The sequence below is a fragment of the Panthera uncia genome, chromosome D4, assembly GCF_023721935.1.
Source record: "Panthera uncia isolate 11264 chromosome D4, Puncia_PCG_1.0, whole genome shotgun sequence".
In the NCBI taxonomy this organism is placed as follows: Eukaryota; Metazoa; Chordata; class Mammalia; order Carnivora; family Felidae; genus Panthera; species Panthera uncia.
Genome location: NC_064807.1, coordinates 28,265,600 through 28,283,880, shown reverse-complemented (window position 1 = coordinate 28,283,880; position 18,281 = coordinate 28,265,600). Strand labels below are relative to the sequence as shown.

Below are 18,281 nucleotides of genomic sequence, written 5' to 3'. Positions count from 1 at the left end.
TACAAAAACAGCAATCATGTTTTATTATGAACACATCTTGGATTCTTACCCTGCCCTTTCAGAAATAGCTAAAGAACAAGACCTAGCAATCAAGACAATCCTGTAGGATCTTTCTGAAATGACCCAGAGAAGAATACCAAATGGTGTTCACTGATCCCAGTATACAGAATCTCTGACTTCCTGGAATTCTAAAAAACATCCAGTGCAGCCATATGCTGAGAGGATCCATGCAACAAGTTCAGCAGTTTTTCTGATTTTTTCTCAGACAGCTTTCATCGTTTGTGTGAAAGAACTGCCTTGACCTCACAGAAGAGATCCAATTCAGATTGCGTGTCTTGGGGTGGCAAGTTCAGGGCGGGGGACAAAGGCACCACGCGGTCCGTGAACTCCAGGGACAGCAGCCTCTGGAAAGAGAAGCACCAAGGCCTGGACGCTGCTGGCTGATGGCTTTAGCAGCCCCAATACCCTTCCTTTGATGTCCAGGGTCAATGCGATCCCGGTCCCACCAGGGCTAGGAGTAGATGCATGAAAAAGAATCTCGCTGTGATCTTTCCTGCAAAGGAAACAGCAATAAAATTTACAGCCTGGTAACAACGGAAGAATTCTTGTAAACCAGTACCGCTGCGTGCCTTCGCTCTCCACTTTGGAGAGGATGGGATGAAACCCGCCGCACCTCACGACCCCACAGTGGGGTTCACAGCCGCACTGCTCACACACGGCTGTGAAAGCCAGCGACCGTAACCCGGGCCCCATTCCTTGCACCTGCTTCCGTAGCCTGAACCCAGTGAGCGCACAAGGAGGCAGCGCGGCCTGGGTCCCGTGAAGCGCTAACCGCGTTCTGCCTTTAGGAGTGGAAGCCCGTCCCCTCGTCCCCTGCGTGTCAACGTATCACTACGATGCCACCAACATCCACACCCCAGGGCCACATACAGACGGGCGCCGCCGCTGCCGGGGGTCCAGGCGCGCGGTCTTCGGTGAGCGCAGTCCCAGCTCCGGAGCCTCCGGGCACTTAAACACAGGAAGGCTTTTTGCTCTAGGGCTCGACTCCTGTTCCTGCTGAACTGAGCCAGTGTGTAAAATGAGAACTGATATCAGCTCAGTAGGCACCGGAGGGCGGGTCCAATCGACAGCCCGGAAGCAGTGCCTCAGCTGGGAGCTCCTGCGCCGGCCTGCGGGGCTGCGAACACAAAAGAGAGGTTACCATGCTCGGGAGGAGGGGGAGACCGCAACCAGGGGTCTCCTCTGAAAGCAACGGCCCTACTCACATGCAACCAACTGCTGACAGTTTTGACTGGACTTTTTGCCGGCGCACTTAGCTTTAGTGTGTATGTAAGAAGAATTTTTGCAGCTTTCAATACATTTGACCGTTCAGACAGGTGTCTAATCAGTGGACTGATATTCCCACAGACTTTCGGTACACTCATGCATTCACGACAGGAGAAACTGCATCCTCGGAGCCACGCGGGTGTCGCCTCGTCCGGAGCGGCGCCCGGTGCCTGAGCGGACCACCCGGCGGCGGCCTCTGCCCCAGCAGCTCCAACTTAACTGTCCCCATATCACCTTCTCTTCAGGTGCAGAACTTAGCCACTGTGAACAAAGCGGAAACCAGTCACTGTTCACCAATCAGCTAAGCTCTGCACCTCGTCAGAGAGGTCGTCGGCTGGGCACACTGGGGGGGCCCGGCGAGCATCTTCCACAGCCGTCGGCTTCTTCCGTTTCTGGAGAAGAGCTACGAGATGAGCGTGTTCTCCGAACTGCAGAGAGAGAGAACTATGGCTTCCGGAGGAGCAGCCAAGGTCGTGGTTGCGTGGTAATCCCTGGCAATGTGATTTTAATCTGAAGTCACAAATCAGCATGCCAGGAACCCAAGCAGCCAGAGCACTCGGAGCAGCGCCGCGCCTGCTCACCGCCCGCACCGCACGCGCTGGCTTCCTCACGCACCAGGCGCCGACACCGCTCTGCCCGCTCCCGCGTGGCCTTGACTTCGCCCTGTTGCGCGTTTACCTGGCGTCCCAGAGGCCCAGTGTCTTAAATCGAAAGGGCTCTGTGCAGCCTTGGAGCACAAAATTAAAAAGGCAACGAGCGGCTGCCCCTGCGCGGTTTGCCGTCTGCACCCTCGGGGCCGGTCGGTGCCGTCGTCGCTGAGGGACGGCCGAGGGGCGGGGCACGCACGGGGCCCCCACGTTCACCCACAAGGGGCAGGAACGGGAAGAGTTCCCAGGAAGGAGCCGACTCGTGACCACCTCCGCGAAAACTCACGAGGAGGAACGGAGAGCCATGGTGCCCGCTGTGGTTCTCCACAAGCTGGAACAGGGGACAGTGGGCCGAACAGCCCGCCCCACTGTGTTTCAGTCTTCAAGAACCCCAAGCTCTCCATGAAACCGAAAATCTAAAGAGAAATATGATCTATACTCTTACTACAGGGGGCCCACCGCAAGGGAACCGGTCCCTCTCAACTGGCCCGGCCCTGAAGGACCCGAAGCCACCAAGGAAAGGGTCTGGGTCCAGCTATACAGGACGCACAGCCATGGCAATCATTTCCACTACTCTGTTTCCTGGGAAATGTGGTTCCTGCACTCTTATGGAAAAAGAGGATCCTACTTTAAAAATCCCTTTTCTCCCCTTCATATCAGAGTTCTTTCAAATAACTAAGACACTAACACAAGTTAGAAATGGTCTTAATATACAGCAAAACATCAGAAGCAAACAAAATCTGACACTGGGTTACGAATACCAACATAAAATATTACATAACCATTAAGAATTCTACCTGTCGATAAGCTGTAGAACATGAAAAATGCTTGAGATCTGATGTGAAGTTTAAAAAAAGACAGAATTAGACGGGCCCCATTACATCATGCGAAACTGTGAAGAAACACTGAGAAGGTAACAAATGACAATACACCCACAGCCCCACAACTGTACTTAACAAAGCTGCACATACCACTGCTACGTGACTTGTGAAATGCAGAAACCCACAGTTAAACACTCCTAGAATGTACATCTAATAGGTCAATTCCAAGACAATTAACAGGAAGCAGCTTAAATAACTTAGGACTTGCACTGCAGCGTAGACCAGGAGGAGATTCCACTCCAACATGAGGTGAGAAATAAACCAGGCACAGCGGGGTCGAGGAGCACATAGCACACCTTGGCAGGACGCCCTCAAGTTGGTCAGACCCCTCATGTTCTCATACAGATGGTGGGCTGGGGATGGACCCAGACGCCTGCACGGAGCTCAAGGTTTGGGGTAACCCAGCAACGTGCTCCCGTGTGAGCCCTCACCAGAAGACTGGATCAGTGCTTCCACCGTCCAAACCTATTCCAAATGCTCTCCTGCGTTTTTATCCCTACAAGTAACAAAACCTAAAGTGGCCAAAGCAGTGCCCAGGGAAGTGATTCCGCCGGGGTGGGCAGCCTCTGCTCCTGGGGCCAACCTGGCCAGCCTAGCGTGAGTTCTGCCTGCACCCCCAGGCCACCAGCCACTGAGGAGTGGAGGACCGTGGCTCAGCGCCTCCTTATCGACTCACGTGGCTCCTACGAGGAATCTCTGGTTAGAACCGAACAGTGGAGAAAGGGAAGAGAGAGAATCACCTCTTCAGAATAACATCTCGGCCACCACCTGGGCTGAGGATCTGTCCATCTGCTCCTTGGTCAGCTCGAAGCAGCGGCGGGCGACCTGCTGCTGCCGGGAGTCCTCGCTCACCATCAGCTCCCCGTAGAGGTAGATGCCCATGGCCTGTGGGGCACAGAGCACGGAAGGGAAAGAAATGACACGTCCACATGCACACGGTCTGCGCTGCTGGAACATACACTTGCCCATGTGGAAACTACAAAGACCCTAGAGAAGACGGCCGAGTGGCTGTCCTCCTGAAGCCAACAGTTTTCGATCCCTTCACTTTCTTGTTCACACTGAAGCCCCCTGGAATTCTTTTTTTTTTGTTTTTTTTGTTGTTGTTGTTGTTTTTTTTTTTTTTTGAGACAGAGAGAGACAGAGCATGAACGGGGGAGGGGCAGAGAGAGAGGGAGACACAGAATCGGAAACAGGCTCCAGGCTCCGAGCCATCAGCCCAGAGCCTGACTCGGGGCTCGAACTCACGGACCGTGAGATCGTGACCTGGCTGAAGTCGGACGCTTAACCGACTGCGCCACCCAGGCGCCCCGCCCCCTGGAATTCTTAACAATCAATTCCATCAACAGGACTGTGGTGGCAATCTAATCGGTGACAGAATGACGCACGAGCATTTCTCCAGGGATGACTGTGTCGGTATCACCAGGGAGAGTCAGGGAGGTCCCCACAATGCCCACCACAGAAACATGCATGGCTGAAAGTGGCCTCCGAGGCGTGGTGTGCGTGTCACAGGGTTGCAGGACCTCTCTCAGGGAAGTACGCCCTGAGGCGCGGCTGGGGAATGAAGACCAGCACGTCACATGGCATCACAGCAGGGAGAACGTCACCCCACCCAGGGAAATATGTCCGCTGCGTTAGCCCAGCCTGACAGAGCCCCTCAACCATCCCTGCCGTGGCAGCAAACACCGCCTCTTCAGTTCCCAAAACAATGTTCTCCACACATACTTTAAATTAGAGCCACTGAAGACATGGACACATACTGTGACAGCTAAGCCATGGCCTGACCCAAGACTTGGGGATGCTGTGAGTCATTTGGTACTGACAATGGTCCACAGACATGCACATCTGCATTTTTCCTAGAGTTTTACAAACAGCCAGTTAGGTTCTGGAAGACCAAAAGAACCCTTTGGTTCTGCCTTTTCTCTGATTCCAAGCTTACTTATGCCACGGGTTACAGTCTGTTGGAGCAAATTAGAGGGCGGATCTCAAAAGATCCTTTTAGCACAAGATAAAAATTTGGTAGTATGGGGCTCAAAAATCCTTTCCTTAAAAAGCTGAGTTATGGTCATCCTTATTTGGCAACGGTCTTGGCTCTAAAAAGGAGTTACTTCTGGTTTTCAGAACAGACCTTAAGTTGCTCTTATATTTTGTCTTTGTTGTCTGTGTTTCCAAACACCTCTGCTCCAACTGTGCAAATGTGACATTTCTCCTGGTACAAAGTCATGTACTTTTCTTTGTGGGAAGAACGAGCCCTTACTTGCCGGCTGCCCCCCATACTCAGGCCCTATCAAAAGTCCCTTTGTTTGCCCCACCCCCACTGAAGCATGGCTCCATTCTCTCAGCCCACAGTACCCGGCGGAAAGCTCGCTCACAATGGTCACGCTAAGAGCAACCAGCTGCAGGCTGCCTTCCAGCAGCTGACAGAACCCACAGAACACACATCACCATGCACGGCCGTGCGGGGCAGACGTGGGTGGTGCAGAGGACGCAAGGCAGACACCCCCCAACACGTTCATGCGCATACATGTTTCCTGCAGGCTCCTTGGAAGGTGACTGCCTTCCCCTGGTGAACAGTGAGGTGTGGCAGGGTGTGGCTGGTACAGGTATAGACCAGACTGTCCTAGCCAGGCCGGCTCTCCCTGACTAGTCTCATGTCCACGCATACTTTAAATAAGAGCCGCTAAAGACACGAACACACACCGTGACAGCTAAGCCATGGCCTGACCTGAGATTTGGGGATGCTGTGAGGTCTGCATGTGTGTCATTTAGTAATGACAGTGGTCCACAGCTGGGTCAAACCACCAAAGCTTTTAAGAGGTGTAATTCATGCTTCAGAGGGACAAAGTGGGGGGAGATGGGGAATCAGCTCCAAAATGTGTTAGGTAAGCTCCTACCTACTTCTTAAAAATCTTTGGCAAATGCTTAAGTATTTGTGATGAAAAAGATGTTAACGACCTGGGTCCCTGTGTTAGTAAATGCACTGGACAGTCAGGAGACAGCATTAAAAGAATTCCCAGGTAATTAAAAGAATTACCTGATCCTCCTGGAGGAATCTCTCCACATCTTTGTACGCTTTTGTGTATTTATGCTTTATGATGAGTTCACACCACCGATGGCGAACCTTAAGGAAGGAGAGAAAATCCAGTAAGCAACAAGCTGGTGGGTTTCCTTAGCCTATCTTAATGACAGAATTTGTATTAGCAAAAGTTACACTCTCAAGAATATTAATGATACTTCGTTCCAAATCTCATTTTAGTTTAATTTCTTTTGCAAAGAAAGGAACCATGTCCCTCACTGGAAGGCTGTCAATTTTAGGAGAGCAAAATACACGTTTTAGTTAGGTGTTTTGATGTTTTTAAGTGCAATTCTGCAAGACAAAACAGATAAATGCAAAACATAAGTGGGAAATGAAGTGCACATCCCAGCCAGGTGACTGCTCTGTCCTCCAGCGTGCCACTAGTGAAGGTTCCCTTTAAAACTGCAACTGCTTAATTTCCTGCAATAACCAATCTGGTTCAATGCTGCTGACTGTTAACAATAAAAAAGGTAAATTCAGGAAGACACTGCTCTCCACATTCCCGAGAAGATGCACAGCTCACGTCTGCAGCATTTGGGGAGGGCGCCCGGGGACAGGAAGGAGAGCAGGGCACTGTGCTGCAGGTCTGTGCAGCCTGCCGCCAATGAACGAGCTAAATGTGGGCGCCGTTCAGTCCAGATCCACTTGACTAAAGGTTTACCAGAATGCACTTGCCAGGAGCTCCAGCCCCTACAGACAATATGGGGGTCTAGTCCCAGCACTAGCTAGCTCTGCTGATGCAGGCAGAGCCCCAGCCAGCTCTTGGCACTGCTGGCACATTCTTTAGCTGGAGAGTCTACCCGAATTTGGTTTTCAGAATCTAGTTGCAGGCCAATGCCTCAAAGCCCTCTCAATTATCCCTAGTGAGGAGTTCACCACTTTCTATTCCATTCCTGGCTCAACATCAGCCATACATGGAAGTGATTACAAGCACCTAACTTCCTTCCTTCCCTCTTTGTTTTCATTGTCTTTGAAAAAGGGAGACCCTGCATAGTAATCCATTTGTGGCAATGGGATAATGTAAGCAATTTCAACATTCTGACTGGGGCCCCTGTAAATTATATCATTACCCACTGTTGGCCGGATCTCTCCTTTAATCTACTATAAATAGATTTGCATACAAACAAGTAAGTATGAAGAAATAAATCTTCTGGGAAGAATCCTTCCCCTGGGCTACAGTCCTCTCCAAGACTGGGTGTTAACTCGGGGGATCTGGTGGTGCTGCTTTTTGCTTGTGGGCAGCCGAGCCCTTTGAACTTCTAAGGACAGGATGCCAGTGAATTTACATCTACGAAGGAATTTCAGAGGCGCATGGAAATGAGCTAATGGCCTCAGAGCATCACAAGAAATGGGAAGAGGTTGGACTGCACTGGTCTTGGCAATCTTTCCATCTTCCACAGAATGTTCTTTCCTATACAGCCAATAGAAATGAACAGACCATGAAGGGCACCCCCTAAAACGGTCTCACAAAAAAGACAACTGAACAGAGCTCCAAGAAGCCAGCTTGTCCCATTACAGTAATCAGAAGCCACCAGAACCACCAGACCCCTGCTCCCACACTCTGGTTCGAGTACCACAGGCTGAGCCCTGGAGAGCACCTGACCAGCACCCTTAGACGCCACCCCCCCCCCCCCGTTTTCTCCCTATCACGGTAACCTAAACACCTCAGATACCACTGGCCATATCTTGAGAGCTTGGTGAAAGTGGGGGCCAGCTCCCCAAGGTCAGGAGAAGGACCGGCAAGTCGGTGTGGCCTGGTGGGATGCCCCCTGGGGAAGAGCAATCCCCTCTCACACCTGCACACTGGAAGGCTTGCACCAGCTTTTGGTGGGGTGATGGAGAGCTCCGTCGGCTTTCCAAGTGCTCTGACCTGACCGCCTAGGTGTGTGTGACGTGCCCACACCATACCTCTCTGCACTCTAACACCTGGGGAGGCTATATTTTTTAGACCTGATTTTGAAATGGAGGGTTCAGCCTCTCATTTCCCCTTCCCGTGCTCTCCTCTCCCAATCTACACAGAGATAACAAGGCCTAAACAAGGGCCTATTTCCTGGCAAAGTAAGACCCGCCAGGCTGGCGGAAGGTGGGGTGGTCCCACCACACCGGGTGAAGGTCCAGGAGCCCCAAGTGAAGGCTCCTTCACACCAACATGAAGTCAGTATTGCCACTTCTCTTACTGTTAAAAAGGGTTTATTGTCACGATTAATAAGCGATCTAGTCTTCTGACCCCTGAGGGCCAACATGGCATCCAGGAAGCACAGCCCAGGCTCCCCTCCCCTCCCCTCTAAGAGCAGAAAAAACAACAAGCCTTTTCTTTACAAAAGAACTCAGTGCATCTCAATATTTCAGTGACAGGATGTTTAAAAGACATCACAGACATGCTGTGTGAGGCTAAGGGCCTGACACATTTCTTGCTTGCGCACAGGGTTTTTACCTCTCTTCGTATTTCGCTGACAAAGAAAACCCTCACTTTTTATCCCCTAAACTTGAGGACCCAATTTGCATGGCCACTTGCCACCACACGTAATGGGGTCTTGCTGAAAAGCTGGCAGCAAAGTCACACCTGTCTTAATTTTTCCTAGCAATTATTTCCATAGTGGGCACTGCCAGAATAGTCCTTCTCCAGATCACTGAGAAACTTGAACAGTCCTTGACAGAGGCTGTCACATACTCGTACTAAGTTCCTGCCCCCTCTGGAAATGGGGAAAGTGAGGTTCTCCATGCTGCGGAGCCAGAGCCAGAGAATTTCAAACAGGTCTCTGAGGAGAGAGCTGTCCATCCTGTACATTTGCTCTTATTTCTAATTAATTAATTAATGGGGGTAGTGGTCACCTGGACTTTTAACTTCCTCCATGAGATGAAAAATAAACATCGTGCATGTACATGACAGTGCGGGCCCAGCAGCCCTCCCACAGCACCTGTGGCTTCTCGACTCTGCTCATTTAGTTCCAATGTTGCAGGTGCACACACACGCCAACACTGACCAGATTACACTTCAAAGAGTCACGTTTTATTACACTGCAGGTATGCTGATAGAGATGAAAACTTTTAATGACCTTTTGAACTAGACTCAAATTCACATCACTCCCAGTCCTGCCCTATAGGAAGCACCTGAAAACCCGGAGTCAGCCAACAGGTTAGCCCCGAACACTGGTCAATGTGATCAGGCCGGATGGAGAAGTAGGGGTGAGGACCACGTGGGGAGGGAAGGAAAGGCCAAGAACCTGAAGAGAATGAGAAAAAGGGACAGAGCTGCCCACGGCAGCAAAGAGGGGAGTCCCAGGGACCTTGAGTGCCCGTGCCCTCTCTCCGGCTGCCTGGGACCTAGTGTGTGTGGGAGGGTACCGGAGGCCTTGTTTCCAAGGACGTGTCTACCTCCCCACCGTTGCGTGTTCAGGATGGGTCCTGGCCCACCTCCCCTACCAGTGCCGGGACAAGCAGGCACACCCCACAACAGCCACACAGGGGGTTCCCAGCACACACACGGAGCACTTAGCAGAGCATGTGGCACGGGACTGACGGAGGATATGGAAAAAGAGAACTTAGGTTCCTGGTTCTTCCCGAAATGTCGCAATGAAGTTGTGGTAGACAGACATGCATATACGGTTGTGTGCCCACAAATACTTTGGTCCGATAAAAATTAGTCTGAAAACCTGCTTTCTAGAGTTCTGCTCAAAGGACACTCTGAACAGAAAAATGATGTGGATGCTTCAGCGCACAGGTGGGTTTTAAAACACATGCTAATCTGCACCAATGGAAATGGATTCCAGAAGTTTCCAGGTTTCCAAAGCCCCCACGAACAACGATGAGTGCACAGACATCATTGCTCTCCCCAGAGTGCCAAAACAACGTGACTGGTCCTTTGGGGTTGGGTCCAGATGGGCAGGTTTTAGAATTGGGATTTGCAGGGGGTGGACAATGAAGGGTAGGTGTGCAGAAGCAGATTCATCAGACCCACTTTTGGTGACAGAGAATGAAAACCCTCCAATAATCCACATAACTGCTCCAGGATGGTGGATCCCTGAACCTCAGCAGGGACTTCTCCAAGAGGATGGGCTGTGTCTGTGGCAACAGGCCTGAGCCTTGGGGGACGTGGTAGACATGCGGCCTGGGTGTCCAAACAGTCCCCTGCATGTGATGTGTATACATGTGGATATACGTGCACATAGACAGAAACATGGTTCTTTTCTTAATCCTTTCCCCTACTCAGGTTATTTTGTTCTTCTTTATGCTAGTTGGTACTCAATTGATTTCATGACCCACTGGGCCCTGAGTCACAGAGCCTGAGGCCCCAGGCTGGAGACCCAGGTCTGCCACTGAGCAGCTCCATCAGCTTGGCCCTGCTCCCCGGGGTGGGGGGTGGGGGTGGGGGGGTTGTAAGTGTGCGTCCCCTCTGAGCTATTGTGAAAATGAGGTCACCCACTGTGAGTAGCGAAGAGTCCCATATACTGTCACTTTAGCTGGAGTGCCAGTGTCTGGCTTTTTCTACTTCAGAAGTTCTGTTATTTATTGAAATTATGAAATCTTGGGAGTATCATTTCCAAGGAAGTGTTTGTTACCTGGTGAAATGACAGAGCAAGGCACCTGTGCTGAAGGTAGAGAGGGCAGCCTGGATGGTGTGTGAGGGAAGGCAGGTGTGTGAGAGGGCTGGGCTCTCTCGGGTGGGCTGGGGAGGGGATTCAGGAGTCTGAGACTCCCCCTGGGAGAAGCAGCAGGGGCACCACCAGGGAGCGGCCGAGAGGCCCAGGGAAGCTGGCTCTTCAGTCCTGCCGGAAGTACACCCAAGGGCCAGGCACCTGGGAGTTTCCCAAACCACCTGTGAAAACAAAACCCTCAGCTGTGCCCCAGCCCCCTGGCATTTCTGCCATTTCAAGAAAGTTATTACCACCCAAAGGGCTTGGCCAAGCTGAACTGCTTCTGGCCTGCTCCCCTGATTTCCAGCAGTGCCCAAAAATTGGCCCCTGCCTCACAGGGTCATTTGTATTCCCAATCCATGTCTCAGACTCAAGGGGACAAGTCCCATGACCCAGTGGGGCCTCCCTGTGATATGACCATGACCTTTGTTAGGACGTGCTGGTGCTCCCTCTCATGTAATTATTCTCTCCTGGAAACAGCAAAGAGAGATTGCTGGAGAAGAAGCCCACCCCCCACAACCCCAATCTCTTTTCAACCTGACAATTTTCATGCATCCAGAACCAGTTTTGTATTGAACTCTGAACAAGAGTTGGCAAATTTTTCCTGTCAAGGGCCAGAGGGTGAGTGTTTCTTGGCTTTTCAAAGCCCATCTGCCATTGTACTGCCAAAGCAGCCTGGACAGTATGTAAACACATGGTGTGAGATCTGCTATCTTCAGATAAAGCTTTATTTACAAAAACAGGGTGGGCTGAGTTGGCATGGCTACATGCTACAGACTGGTCACCTGCTCTAGGACGGAAGGAAGCCCAAACCCCAGGCCCCTGGAGTGAGGAAAGGTCTGAGTGTGCTGGTAAAATGTTCAACCTCCAAATCTACCTGCACCATGTCACAGAACACAGAGCTGGGAGGTCCTCGTGAGCTGGCTCAGGCCTGCTTCAGCCCGGTCCTGCCTGGAAATCTAGGATGTTCCTGAATGTGGGGCTTCTGAGTCCCATTTTGCCTGAGTTAAACTCCTTCTGAAATAGAGCGTCTCTTGAGCCGGTGGGCCCAGCACAAACATGGATGGTTAGGCATCACGCATGGGTGAGTGACCGGACACTGAGGAAATGAGGTCTTTAGGAAGAGTGACCCCCTCAACCAGCTCGCTCATCTCCCCACACTGCCGGGGCTCCCCTCTGTGAATCATCACACACCCCAGATCCCATGCTTGCTAACGCTTCACAATTCCCAAGGCTCTTTTACAGCTTTTACCTAATTTTCTTTCTTTTCTTACTTCAATGTGAGTGTTTTCCATGAAGCTAATTTCAAAGAACAAAAAACTCTTCTATGGGAATGCTCCCTGACAGCCTGCTTACTATCTAACAGACTAATTTTCTGAAGTGATTTTTAAACTTTTCTTAAACGTAGTTTTTCTAACTTTTATTAAAAGTGTACTCTGGGGCACCTGGGTGACTCAGTTGAGTGTCTGACTTGATTTCAGCTCAGCTCATGATCTCACGGTTCTTGGGATTGAGCCCTGTGTCGGGCTCTGTGCTGACAGTAGGAGCCTGCTTGGGATTCTCGCTCTCTGCCCTCTCTGCGCCTCTTGCACGTGCATGTTCTTCTCTCTCCCTCTCTCTCAAAAAAAAAAAAAAAAGGTGTACTCTGGAACCTCCTAAAGACCAGTTTGAGAAAAGAATTTAAGTGGTTCTTCAAGCAGTCTGAACCTCTGTGTCAGGTAGGAAACACCTTTAAATTAAACAGTAAACTCTGTGGGGCCTTGCAGGCAGAGTTTGAAAAACAGTGTCTCACAGAGGAGTTACTGTGCCTGAAAAATAAATGGAATCACACAGAATGAGCAGAGACTGCTGTATATGTAAGAGATTAGTTCCAGTAACTTGGTTAATACCCTTAGACTTGGCTCTGATAGCCACTGTGTCACCAACACCATACATCAGTCAAGGTGAGAGAGAGAGTCAACCATGTTGCTTCTGTTGCTGTGGTTTGGGAGCCAGGGTTTGGTTTGATGCACGTCAACATCCAAGCCTGAGCAGGCACCTATGGCTCCTGTAGGAAGCTGCTTCCCTTGCTTTATCTTTAAATGTTTAAAAATTATAAACACATTAAGTTTGCACAAATGGAGAACCCAATGAACATGAAATTCTAGCCATTCAGCCAAATTCATTTCTGATCTTAACAGCATCATTCAACATGGATATAGTATTCTGCATTTCTCCTTTTCCCTACCTGCCGCTGTTGGGTTTGCTCGCTGAGTGCAGCCCGCACACCATCACTTAAAAACAACGGCAGGGAATGCTCCCCTGCTAATGTAAAGTCTCAGTGTGTCCCAGAAAGTCCCAAAGTATGTTAAGAGACTATGGCTTTTTAACAAGCAGGCTGTGAGGGGCCAGCACACAGGAGGGGAGGGGACAAGGACTTCTGCTGTGACACTAGACGGCCCTGCTGTGGTCCCACTCTTCCCAGCACACCTGTTTGCTCTTTGGATCTTGTACATGTGCATCCCTGACCTTGCCTCTGTGGCCCAAGTTCATCAGCACTCCACCACCACTGGCCACTCGGTGTTGTGCCTCATGGAACAGGTTGCGTCTCCTTGTTTGCCTGTGCAGTGTACAAGCTCAGTGACAGCAGGGGCCTGGGTGCCTTCAGGTCATCTAAAGATGACCTGAAGGCCTCATCTCAGTGCCTGGCACACAGTACACGCTTGATAAACGGTTCTGAATGAATGAATCACTATTAAAGACTCAAATGTTTCCCAGCGACTTTGGAATTATAAGGCGCAGTTGGAAGCTGTAAAACGCTGTGAAGAATACCACCCATCCTATTTATGACAGGAAGTACTCCCCTTTCTTCTCAGTCCTTTTGATTTCAAAATTGACTGTTAAAGGGGAAAAAGTCTGTCTGGGGAACATGATCTGGGAAGCCCATTAAACCTCATTTAGAGTTCCATTTTATACCTGTAAACAGAAAGACCAAGGCCCATGGCTTTTGGGAGTTAATAAGTCTAACACAGCAATAAATGAAACTGCTTTTTCCATTTGTGCCTGAAATTAGATTTAACTTTGCTTTAAAGTGGCTTCACGGCTGGTGACGGAGGCCTGCCCAGCAGCGCAACGGCAGGAAAGCCTCTGCAGCGACTCCGGGACAGACGGCATCTTCGACCAGCGTTCTGTTTGGGGCCGGACACACCTCGTCCGCTCTCCCTCACGAGGAAACATGGAAGATCCTTCAGCCGTGTGGCCCTCACATCAAGACCCCTAGCACTTCTCCTTTTCTCTTGAAGTCTTTACCCGATTTTTTGAAACAAAAAGGAATGAAAAGTTTCTGCACTTGACGTCACAAAGCCAGGTGGGCAGATCCCTCTGCCCAGGGTAAAGGCAACATGGGAGGCCTCAGAGGCTCTCAGCAATTTCTCGGGGCTCCTACCAACCATCCGTCACGCTCTGGTTATGTAAAACCGGTCATAACTGGTTACAGCCAAATACAACTCATGCTGAGGCAACTTGCAAAACAGAGATCCTTCAGACGGCTGTGGGGACCCCCACACTGGACACGTCCACAGAGAGTGACAGGGAGGATAAATGTATGACAGACATCAAGGATTATAAAGGAGGCAGCCCTATTCAGAGTTCTCTCGGGCAAGTTCTAACCCTTCTTGCTTCTCCTGTGGATATACTATTTGCTTTAATGAGTAAATTATTATATTATTTATATAACATATAAATAATAAACATACACATAAATAATATATAAATGATAAATATTTTATATTTATGTATTATAAATTATATTATTTCTCAGAGCTGTTATTAAAAACAACTCAAGAGCCCAACTGGGGAAGGCTGTTTCAGCAAAGGGCACTACTATGGGGTCTCTTCTTTTTAAAAAAAATTTTTTTTACATTTATTTGTTTTTGAGAAACAGAGTGAGACAAAGCGTGAATGGGGGAGGGGCAGAGAGAGAAGAAGACACAGAATCCAGAGCAAGGCTCCAGGCTCTGAGCAAGCAGTCAGCACAGAGCCTGATGTGGGGCTCGAACCCACCAACTGTGAGATCATGACCTGAGCCGAAGTCAGAAGCTCAACTGACTGAGCCACCCAGGTGCCCCCAGGATCTCTTCTTGAGGGAACTACCTAGTGTCCTGACAGCAGGGCTGGGGCAGGGCCGGCTCTGGCCTACTGCTTCCCGGATGGCAGGCTCCGCCTGTGCTCAGCACGGTGGGCTGCTTCTCCCTACAGAGGGGCGAGACGGTTGGTCTACCGAACATGGGTCCACGTGGTTCAAGGCTGCAGTGCAGCAACATGCAGACAAAGTAGCTTAGAAGAACCAGTTACAATGCCACCCCATAAGGTTTAGCTGATCTTTTAAATTTCTCTCTCTCTCTCTCTCTCTCTCTCTCTCTCACACACACACACACACACACACACACACACACACACACAAAACACATGCCATCATTTGCATATAAACGAGGACTCTTAAATTTTTAAACAATTTAAATCCAATATCATCTTCTCTTTGCGATCAGGTACGGGCACAAACATTCGCACGTGAGAGGCACACGCTGCCAGGAAACTGTGTGGGGTCCACAGAACACTGCCCCCTGCCTGCAGCAGCTGTCCTGGGGAAGGCTCCCTGCACACCCCTGAGAGAGGCTGTGTTCTGTGTGTGGTGCATAGGTACTGACAGCTCAAAGGCTACTAACCCAACCTCAACTCCTGATGTGCCATGGAACTAGAGAGCAAGGAAAGTGTCCAGGCAAGGCACTGGAGGGAAGAAAAGCGATCTGGAAAGTGGCAAAAGTGAGTCCTCTATTTTAGGGCACTTATGGGACACTTTATGTGGGAACATGGCTCATTTTATAGTTGTGGGGGGAAAAAAAGGGCAGTGTTCACAGACAATACAGTGCTTTTTTGGTGTGGATTTCAGCACAGAAATACAAAAATATGTAAACTACTGGAGGTATAAAGAGCCCAGAAGAACGAACAAAACCCCCCAGTGATTTCACTCATGAGCCCTTTAAAGACAAAATCGACATGAGCTGTAGCTGGGTTTTGGGCTCTACCAAAAGAGCATTAGGGCAATGTTATCTGTAACCCCAGAAAATGTGTTAATCTCTGCATCTTGCTGAGAAAATCTGTACAGATTGGGGGTGGAGAGGTACATAGCAAGATTAGATGATGCTCCTTAAAGTTTCCATACCACAAGACCTGCTGCTGAGCACCAAATGGCCAAAAACAAAGAACAGGAAGAGACCAGGAACTTTTCTAATCAAGTCTGGCTGAGCCTATGGCTAACCACCCCTCTATTAAATGTTCCTTTCCTTTTTGTTGTATTTACAGATAAATTATAAATAGTATGAACTGATGTTAAGTGTTTATTTAAATGGTCCTTAGAAGAAAAACTGAGACTATGCCATTAAGTGGCTCACTTTTTCCTTTATCTTCATCATTTAACACATATTTCAGCAGCCCCAACATACTGTAACAATTCAAGGTAAATAAAACACAATCCCTGCCTTCAGAAACAAAGAGGAATATTCATCTAAAAAATAAAAGTCTTTCAACTCTGTCACTGTAGATCACTTTTTGAAAAGTTCCTTTATCACACTATAGCAGGGGAAACTAGTCATTGCAAGATTTCCCCAGGAAAATTCTAGAGGCACTGAACTGAATAATCAAGAAAACTCCAAGAAAGACCTAGAGAGATCTTCCTGACTTGGAAGGAAATATTCTAAAACATTGTTTCATAAACCAAATACAACAAAGAAAAAAATATAACTGAAGAATTATATAAGAGCTCTGTTCTTTCCCACATCATAAAAGGCCCAAAGTTTAAAGACAGGTATATATCTAAAGCAACTAAAGAAAATTACCTTGATCTCTTTTTTCAACTTGTACCCCACCCAGCTCTGAAAACTAGAAAAGGAAATATGATGCTGTGTCAAAGGGGCAGCTGAGCGTCCCCCACAAGCACAGTCTTGGCTTTTTAAAAAGTGGGTATTATTTCACACTATTTATAGCTCACATCCTAAAGTTTGGGTTCATTAGCAGTTGACCTCTTGATTTGCAACCTGAGCTTAACCACATCAAAGGGGCCACCAAGCCAGACCCCTTGTCCCTACAAAAAAAACTATGACAAAAAGCCCAATGCTGGATATGGCAGATGCCAACCTGCCTTTCTGGAAGCTCCCGCCCCATATCTTACCCTGGTAAACCATCTCACTAATTATTACCACACCATTCTCACTCTCCATAATGGTCTCTCTTTCACGTTTAATCCCAAAACTGCCTCGTGGGTCTCTGGGCCAGGATGGTGCCTCTTGACAATGCTGGTTGAGGACCTGGAGACGTCCTGGGGTACGTGTACAGCAGAGCAGCCTCTGGGAGGGAGGGAGGGAAGGAAGGGTGTCACTGCAGGCGGGGGTGGGGCATGCTGAGCCCCGGCACTGGTCCTGCCCATTGTCCCTGCACCATGCAGCTCTCACACGGCACCAGGACTACGGGGCCAGATGTCAGCAAGGCCACAGCATCTGCCTTCGTGCTGCTTAGATTGTGCGTGGAGCCAGAGCAGAAGGAGGCATGGAGTTCAGTGGACTGCATTTTAACAAATGCAACTGACAGAGCAGCCTGAAGCGGCAACAAGACCTAAGTGATCACATCTAATCTCTCCTCTAAACTGTTTTGTGTGGAAAACAAAATAGGAGTGCTTTATTTATTTTGTAGCTGGAATACTGTGGGAAAGCAAGCAGCCTAGGAAAGGGGTACTGGGAGCTCTGCACGACAGGGAACAGACAGGAACACCCTGCAGAAGATGGTAACTTTGAATGGAAGGAATGTTAGCATTAAAAGGAATGGGCAGAGTCACAACTATGGATCAATTTCAGAATTGAGAGATATAACACCTTACACTAAACTTTTATTCTCTGCCCTTTTATAACATGTCAAGGTCTCCGAACCATGAAATTCTCTCAATTCATAGAAACTATGTTTTGGGCCCAAACGAAATCAGAAATGGGCACCAGAGCTGTCAGACCCTTGCATTCCTGGAATTATCCTGTCTACCTCTGGACTTCAAAGAGAGCCTGTCCTGTTTTCTGTTCAAGCAAACGAAAAATTCTCTTAGTAACGATGTATGCAAATACATGCCCTCCCTGCATAGGCAAAGCCCACCGTGGGAGAGGGTTCAAGGGCTCTTCAGCGGGAAAGAGAGGAAAGGCAGCGGTGTGGGAAAGGCGTGCAAGGTTGGATGTTTTCCCATTTGCAATCAACCTTGAACGTGTCCTTTTCGGAGCAGAGCCCACGGATGCTGGCAGGGCTTTTTCTGCACACTAGTGGTAAAACAGGTTTGCCCTTCTTTGCTAATCTGTTTCCTCGGCTTTATTTGCTACTACCACTTTAGTCATAAGTTCCTTCTTTTTCTTCCCTGTAAGAGATTTTGTTTTCACCTCTCCCAAGGTTACACTGTTTGGAGCCTCATGAGTACGATGACTCAGGATGGCCCTTACATGTTGTTAACGATCTTTCTAGCTCCTCCATGTTGTGTTGTAACCACTCATCAGACGCTTTATTAGATGAGAGGAAAAAAATGCCTTTTGTGAATCAGTTGGGGCTATAGAGATGGGGTTCTTAAATGGGGTGACTCTGCCCCCCAGAAGACACTTGGGTATGTCTGGAGACATTTCTGACTGCCAGATCAGGGGTGGGTGGGCAGCACTCCTGG

At 49.2% G+C, this 18,281-nt stretch overlaps 1 protein-coding gene across 5 annotated transcripts in view; it reads right to left on the bottom strand.

Annotated features, from left to right (window-relative positions):
* AOPEP (aminopeptidase O (putative)) overlaps positions 1 to 18,281 on the bottom strand; it is a 340,428-nt gene continuing 322,147 nt past the window's right edge. For 2 of the 5 annotated variants that reach the window (XM_049634261.1, XM_049634225.1), the window contains 3 exons: positions 5,886 to 5,972; positions 3,595 to 3,739; positions 1 to 553 (listed from right to left, as the gene is read on the bottom strand). In XM_049634261.1, the coding sequence (XP_049490218.1) occupies positions 3,599 to 3,739; positions 5,886 to 5,972 (228 nt within the window). In that variant the 3' untranslated portion in view covers positions 1 to 553; positions 3,595 to 3,598. Of the gene's footprint in view, positions 554 to 930; positions 1,178 to 3,594; positions 3,740 to 5,884; positions 5,973 to 7,571; positions 16,942 to 18,281 lie in introns of those variants that run through there. The other 3 variants (XR_007458785.1, XM_049634234.1, XM_049634215.1) reach the window with 3 other exon arrangements.